At 40.2% G+C, this 8,239-nt stretch overlaps 1 protein-coding gene across 7 annotated transcripts in view; it reads right to left on the reverse strand.

Annotated features, from left to right (window-relative positions):
* Positions 1-7,995, reverse strand: part of CCDC88A (coiled-coil domain containing 88A) — a 126,015-nt gene extending 118,020 nt beyond the window's left edge. For 6 of the 7 annotated variants that reach the window (XM_017542398.2, XM_017542393.2, XM_017542395.2 and 3 more), the window contains exons 1-2: positions 6,773-7,615; positions 6,576-6,676 (exon numbers count right to left, since the gene is read on the reverse strand). In XM_017542398.2, coding sequence (XP_017397887.1) covers positions 6,576-6,676; positions 6,773-6,835 — 164 coding nt within the window. In that variant the 5' untranslated portion in view covers positions 6,836-7,615. Of the gene's footprint in view, positions 1-6,575; positions 6,677-6,772 lie in introns of all 7 variants that reach the window. The other variant, XM_017542392.2, reaches the window with a different exon arrangement.
* Positions 7,996-8,239: the final 244 nt, after the last annotated feature.

Below are 8,239 nucleotides of genomic sequence, written 5' to 3' on the forward strand. Positions count from 1 at the left end.
AAAAAAAAAAAAAAAGATGCAGAAAGGAGATTTTACAAGCAGATGGACGGGCGCCAGCAGGACGCTCTGCGACACTGCGAGAGCAAAAAAAATAAAAAATAAGTAAATAAAATAAATAAATAAACTAAATTCTACAGTACTAAAACTAGAAGGCATTCTCAAAATTTTGAAAATAAATAAAATTATAGGATCTCTTCACTTATTCCTTCAACATTTTCTGAAAACTTACGACATGCCAACTTTTATGCTAGGTGCTGGTGATACATGCTAAGTACTAGGTTAGGTGCTAGTAATATGTAAGACAAAACACCCAGCCCCTAAACAGTAATAATGCAGAGCAGTAGCTACTCAGGTGAAGGTATTTCAGAACCATAAGGAAAAAAACAACTCTGCCAAGGGACTTCACAAGGTATTAAAGGAAGAGCAAGAATTGGCTAGTCAAAGAAAAGGGGAATGACAATCTAGAGCAGGAGTCCCTAACCCCTGGGCCATGGATTGGGTCCACGGCCTGTTAGGAAATGGGGGCCACAAAACAGTAGGTGAGTGGTGGGCAAGCAAGCATTCCTGCCTGAGCTCTACCTCCTGTCAGATCAGTGACAGCATTAGATTCTCACAGAACCACAAACCTTATTGTGAAATGCGCATGCAAGGGATCTAGGTTGCACACTCCTCATAAGAATCTAATGGCTGATGATCTGAGATGGAACAGTTTCATCCTGAAACTCCCCTCGCTCCTGGTCCATGGAAAAATTGTCTTCCATGAAACCAGTCCCCGGTGCCAAAAAGGTGGGAGACTGCTGGTCTAGAGAAAAATAATTCTAATGATAATGATATAAATAAAACAATAAAGATAAAGAGCTAACATTTATTGGACATTTTCTATATGTTGAGCCTGGTATGCAAATTATTCTGTTTGATTCTCATAATAATCCTGTGATTCTCTTTTTATCTCATTTATAAATAAAGTAACTTACTAAATATTGTACACCTTTATAGAGGTGACACTAACAGAGATCATACAAAACTAAGCTGTAGGCCAGGCGTGGTGGCTCATGCCTGTAATCCTAACCACTTTGGGAGGCTGAGATGGGAGGATCACTTGAGCCCAGGAATTCAAGACCAGCCTAGGCAAAAAGTAAGACCCGGTCTCTACAAAAAGTTTTTTAAAAATTAGCCAGATGCAGTAGCACATGCCTGCAGTCTCAGTTGCTTGGGAAGCTGAGGTGGGAGGACTGCTTGAGCCCAGAAGTTCAAGGTTGCAGTGGGCTGCAACCATGCCATCGCAGTCCAGCCTGAGTCACAGCATGAGATCCTATCTCAAAAACAAAAACAAATGAACAAAAAAACTAAGCTGTGAACTGTCATGACTTACTTAAGGAACCATAAGTAGGTAGATATACTATAGCAAAAGGATAATAATAATGACAGCAATCAGCACTGGGGATATAGTGGGTCACCAAAACAGAAAATAGACCTATCTGTCCCTGCCTTAGTAAAGATTATGTCTAATCCTTTCACACCAGGAAGAAAACATTATCTCCCATCTTATAAATGTAGGAAATGTGTAATGTGGAGATGTTAAATTCACATACCAATAAGCAACACAGCTGGAAATGAATCCAAGTCTGTCTAGCATAAGGCCCAAATTCATTCCGCTTTACTACACATGGCTCTATCATTCAATAATTCAACAGAAATATATCAAGAACCTACTGTATGTCAAACACCGTCCTGGGGATACAGAGGTAAAAGATAGAGTCCCTAGCTTCAGGAATCTCACAGTCTAGTCAGCAGAGTCAAGCAAAGAGTCAGGCTGGTTCACGCCTGTAATCCCTGCACTTTGGGAGACTGAGGTAGGTGTATTGCCTGAGACCAGCCTGGGCAACATAGTAAAACTACATCTCTATGAAAAATACAAAAATTAGTCAGGTGTGGTACCACATGGCTGTGTGCTACCAGCTACTTGGGAGACTAAGGTAGGAGGATAACTTGAACCCTGGAGGTTAAGAGGTAAAGGCTGCAGTGAGCAGTGATCATGCCACTGCACTCCAGACTGAGCAACAGAGCAAGACCCTGTCTCAAAAAAAAAAAAAACAAAAAACACATGCACAAAACAGTAGATGACTTCTAAAGTCCGTTCAAACCCAAGATTCTAAAGGAAAAGAAAGGCCATAACAAGTATATCACCATTACCAAGTGTTCCAAGTATGGATCTCTGTAACTATCTAATGGGGTTGGGGTTGAATTATAAATAATAATTCCAAATATTGTTCCGATACTTTTAACAATTTTCTCAGTCTGAAAACCCTAAGACATTCATATTTTCACCTGTTTAGGTAACTGCACATTTTTAAAATTTTAGGATTATGATATTAATTACAATGCCACAAATTCTTTAAAAACTCACAGTAATATTCAAAACTGGCTACAGAACTAAATGCCATCTCAAACAGGAAAATAATTATCCCTACTTCACTGTCACCAAATCCTACACCTGATAACTAGCAATAAAGAAAAAAGATTTCAACCCATTGAAGCAGGAAAATGCCCTACAGCATACAGAAGAGCTGGCCCATCATTCCAGATCTCTAAATAGCTTCCCTCTTCCTTCTCATTAGTTAAAGAGGACTGATGCCATGTTACAAGTTCTTAAAGAGATTATTTGATTCAAAAAGCTACTCAAATTCAGGATTCATCTCTGAATATAGTAAATCTCAAGTCAACGAACAGATTCCAAAATTGTGAGGCAGAGTCAGTAAACAGTATCATGAAGAAGTTAGCTCTTCAGTTTTAGGGTCTGGGTGCAAAACAGCAACACCAGAGTCATTCAATTAATCCATTTTCTTAGTCTTAACACTTTAGATGAAAAACTTAAATAATAAAGTTCCTATAACAAAAGTATATGTCACATCTAAAAGCAATATGTAAGACTAGCAGAGCAAAATGTAATTAAAAGTATATCAACAGCCAGGCATTATAGTATGTGTGCCTGTCATCCCAGCTACTCAGGAGGCTAGGGTGGGAGGATGGCCTGAGCCCAGGAGTTTGAGACCACAGTGCACTGTGATCACATATTCCAACCTGGGCAACATGGCGAGATCCTGTCTTGGAAAAAAAAAAAAAAAAAAAAAGCTATACAAACATATTCTACTGGTGACCAGAGACCAAATTTGCCCTCCTCCCTGAAACAAGTGGGGGGAAAAAAGGGCCAAATACATAAAACATTTTTCAAGACATTGGACTGAGGCAACAAAAGACAGTGATCCCCAATAAATGGGAAACAAGCATGAATCCAACAACTGCTTCAGCATTATAGCCTTGAAAGAGTTTCCAGGCCACAGAACAGGAAGAGGGGAATCCAGGCAGAGCACAATGGTCTGAGCTGAGGAGACGGAACTGTGTCTGGAGACAGCAAGGTGGCTCAAGTACACAAGGCAGCGTACTTAAGAGAAATGCACAGTGAGAAAGATCTGCAGAGGGTATCCCTCAAGACTGAGTACTTACCAGAATGTAAGTGTGAGGAAACTACCCAAAGATAGTGAAAAAAACCACCAAAAAGATTGAGAGTGAACACCACCAAGTAGGTCCTGCTTCCACCAGCTAGAGTATTCGGAAGAGTTTTGCCTCAGTAGTGTGACAAAGCGGTACTGCCTAACAAAACTTAAAAGCACATCCCTAAAAGATTAAACTGTTTTCAAGTAACAATGTATGCTAGAACAAAGCTCAAGATTTTTGTATTTAATTGAATACAAAAATATCCAGCACCGAACAAGCTAAAATTTCAAATGTCTAGCATCAAATAAAAAAAAAATCAGGCATGCAAAAGCAGGAAAACAAAATCCGTAATGGAGAGAAATACCAATCAACTAAAACCAACCCCAAAATGACACAGACAGAATTAGTAGACATAGGCACTAAGCCAATTATAACTGTAGTGCCTATGTTCAAGAAACTAGAGAAAAGAGAGAGCATGAAAAACACAGATGTGGAAGATATAAGACAATTTCTACAGATGAAGCTATAATATCTGGAATGAAAAATATGGTGGGTGAGATTAAGAGCAGATTAAAAATTATAGAAAAAAAGATCAATAAATTTGGAGACATCACAACAAACTATCCAAAATGAAACAAAGAAGACTGAAAGAAAATTGCATTAAACATCAATGAATTTTAAGACAAAATCAAGCTAACATATATGTAATTGGACTTCCAAAAGGGTGAAGAGGTCAAATATATACATATATATTTGTAGGAATAATGACCTACACTTTTCTAAATTTGATCAAAACTACAAGTCCACAGATCCAAGACACTCATCGAATTCCAAGCATAAGAAACATGGAAAATATATAGTTTCATTTACAAAGGGTTCTTGCTCACAAATTCTGTAACTAAATGTACTGCAGAAATTAGACTAAGCCTAACTTTTACATTAACTAGGTACAGAGGTACAACTGACACTTTATACCGCAGTACATTGAAGCATACATTAACCTAAGCAAAGTGCTTAACAGAAATCCTAATGACTTCAAAATTAGCAAAACATAGCTTCTAAAACAATGTATGTTTTGTTGCCCTATCAGTTAAATAATTTATTAAGATAAATTTGTGTTGATCTTATTTTAGCAAATTATTCAAACAAAGCAAAAGTATACTTCTCTCTTAATTTTCTTTTCCTTTAATTTATATAGGTCATTCAGAATAGAATTAGGACACTGAAAAAAAAAAATCTAAAGAAACTGGGAGGTGGAACTGAAAATACAGAAGCAGATTTGAGGTTTGGAAAGGAGCTAGAACTCATGAAAAACAGCAACCTGGCAGCCACTACTTTGGAATACCATCATTTTCAAAATATACATATTTTTTAAGCATAAAACTGCATTTGAAGTGGAAACAAGCTAATGTGTTTGTTTTTAGACATCAGCGACATACTTAGGATGCAAAAAAAAATCTAAAATTTTTTGGAAAAAGAATCATTCAAATAAAAATCATTGAAGTGGAAAACTAAGGTAATATATTTCCCTATTTTTGTGAACACACGTATTTTTTAGCACACAAATTCAAAATTTTCAGTCTAAAAATAAGCACGTAAAGAGACATAGGGGAACAAGTTCTGATTATCTACTGTAATGGCTGCCCTTCCTGTCATGTAGGTTCCCCAAAATAGAAGTCAGTTTACTATCCTACCATTTTGCTTAGAAAATAGTCAGATATTTTGAGGATAAAAAATAACTCCATGTCACAGTTGACAAAAATAAATTTATTTACCCTGGAAATAATGTCCATTTTTTTTTCCTTCTTAAGGAAAAAATAAACATATATATTTAGATAACGTATATATTTCTATGGGTACCTATGAAAATAAAACACTGGTTGAAAATGTATAGTAGTATAAGACTTCCCTGCAGGATCAACACATACATGAAAAACAGCCCACAAATCTCTTTGAGCACATAGACAAGTTAACACCAGAGCAATTTTTTATAGATTTGACTCTCTTAAACGTAAAAATCTAAACCAATAAAATACAAAATTGATAAGGTTATCAGAGAAGAATGGTAGACTTATTCTCTGGTAACAACTATTTTTTAATAACACACTAATTTCGCATACATATAAAAGAATGTCTTCAAATCAAAAGTTCCAAACTACCTCTTCTAATCAGATTCTCCTCAAGAGAAATAATTGTAAGTACACATTATTTTAAGCACAACTGAAAAATTCAGTTTGATGAACTATATTAGCATACTGAGAATGCACATATGCTACAATAACTGCAATTAGATAAAAACTGAGTTTTAATTTTACTGATCCAGCTACCAATACACTTTCACTATTCAATTCCCATCTCAAAAGCATACTTTCCTACTTAGTACAAACCCAATACTATAAACACAAAAGACAAAGATTTGCCTAATAAGTCATTAACTAATTGTTATCAAGACTTGTTACTTACATTTCAAAACCTGTAAGAATACCTTAAAATGATTCCTAAAATATTAAGCAACCTAATAATTCACACAATAAATCATCTCATCAGGCTTTAGTTATTAGACTTTTAAATTACTTACTACAGGGAGAATCCTCACCAATCAGAACTGTTTGAAATTTTCTCTTCTGAAATCTGTTATTACTTAACCAGTTTCAAAATCTGAGCCATTTATTTCTAGATATAAAGGTTAATAAGAAACATTTCTGCATCAAATGCACACAGCTTCACAATAAAGTCTTTTTTCCTCTCTTAGGAAACCAGATTCTCATTCTCCCTCTTATTTTACCAAATTATCAAAGAAGACACAATGTGGCTTGGATTTCAGTACTGAAGACAAGTGACGGTACGTGGTTGACAGAATGAAAAGCTGAAGTTTCACAATTTTAACAGGTAGAATTTCTAGGTTGTGATAATGGGCTGAGCGCAGAATATTAGCATTCCTTTCAAGATCCGATTCTTAAACCACCTGAATTTTTCTGGTCAATAAACCAAATTAGGGGCTTAAAACATCGTGTTTCAAAGTTCACCCTATGCTATTTCTCAGAGAAAACAAGTTACCTAAGAAAGAAGGAACAACTTACATTTGGAGCATGACCTGGTTCAAGAATACCCCATCCACCAAAGCCACATATTCATCAAGGTTGGTCCCATTTCCTGCAGCCAGAGGTCCAAACGTTTTAACCTAGAACAGAAGGATCACCACGACATGAACGCCCACCTCCATCTCTGCAGCCACAAATAACGCAGCAAAATATACAATAAAGGACACTCCACTTACCCAAGTGACCAAGGGGCTGGTCATGAACTGCTCCAGAAGAGGAGTAAAAATTTCGTTCTCCATTTTACAGAGTATGTATTTGAAAAAAAGGAACTACCACAAAAATACGCCTAGGGAATAGGTCACTAAACGTGGAAGTAAGTAGAAATCAATGAAAATCCATTTCGGCAAGGGAGGAAAATCCCATCGTGTAGGAGGGGGAAACTCTCCCTCCTCAAAAAACACCCCAGAGGGAAACGAGACGAAATCCCAAGAAGTGGCTTCGACGACGGCCACCACGAGAAGCAGCCTGCCCTGGAAATGTCTGTACCGGGCGAGGAGGGGCAGAGAAAAGGCATCTGGAGGAGGAGGAAGGGAAAGGGGGCTGGAGCCCAAGACAAAAAGCCCGTCAAGGTTGTCCAGCCCCTGGAGGAGCCAGACCAGCGAAACTGCCCCCAATGAATTAATCCCAACGTGGGCTAAATGAAATACGTTAGACAGAGACCACGTTTAAGGATTCCGAAGGGCCACCAGACTGGACCTCGGCGTTCCGACCTCTACACGTTACACCCACCGATGGGCATGGAGCCGCTTTCGACCCGCGGAGCCTCCACTGCCCGCAGCCCCTCAGCACCAACAGGCACGGCTCGCCCCTTCCCCCAGAACAGACACCATCCCTCCGCCGCCCTCAAGCCTCGTCTCCAGCCCCCTTCCCCTCCCAGGGGTGGGGGCTCGAATGTGTGTCCCTAACCCCCCAGCTTCCTAAGCCCTGCCAGCCTTTTCAGCGCGTCCCTGGGAATCCCTGGCACAAAATCACCGCCGCGCTCCAGCCTCCTCCGCCCTCTATGGAGGAGCCGGAGTAACGGCCTCAGAACCGCAGTGCCGCATCACACCCCACCCCTCGCCTCCCGCCAGCGCCGCGGATCCGCAGTCAAAGGGAGCGCGCTGCTCCCTCCGCGCCGATATCCTTCCGCCGACTCCCCGCCCCTCCCGCGCAGCTGCCTCTGGATTGTGGGAGAAGAAAACCGCTGCATGAGCGCGCTCCCGAGCGAGCGCGCCCCCGGCCTAGCCCCGCCGCCGCCCAGATCTTGACGGCAGGCGCGGGCGCGGGCGCAGTTGCGGACGCGCGCTCTCTGCAGCTGCTGCGGAGGCGCCCGCTCCTCTCTTGAGCCCAGGACCGTTGCCAGGGCCTGGGGGGCGGGGACAGGGAAGGCAGAGCAAGGGGTCTGTCTGCTCGCTCGCTCGCTCATGCCTAATTATGGTTTATTTCCTCCCCAAGTGCCTTCTTTGATGTGTGAAGGAAAGGGAAAGAAAGCCTTCTCCTTTAAACATGAGGGATGCAGACAGCCTTTTTCGGACAGTTTGATGTGTTCTGTTAAGCATGCCTTCTCCCCAGCAAAATGGAATAGGAAAACTCACTGCAGCAAATGGCAGAGAGACTTAAGCCACAACTTGCTGGGATTTTTTCTTCTTCTTCTTTTTTTTTCT

The sequence above is a fragment of the Cebus imitator genome, unplaced genomic scaffold (assembly GCF_001604975.1).
Source record: "Cebus imitator isolate Cc_AM_T3 unplaced genomic scaffold, Cebus_imitator-1.0 Scaffold143, whole genome shotgun sequence".
NCBI lineage: Eukaryota > Metazoa > Chordata > Mammalia > Primates > Cebidae > Cebus > Cebus imitator.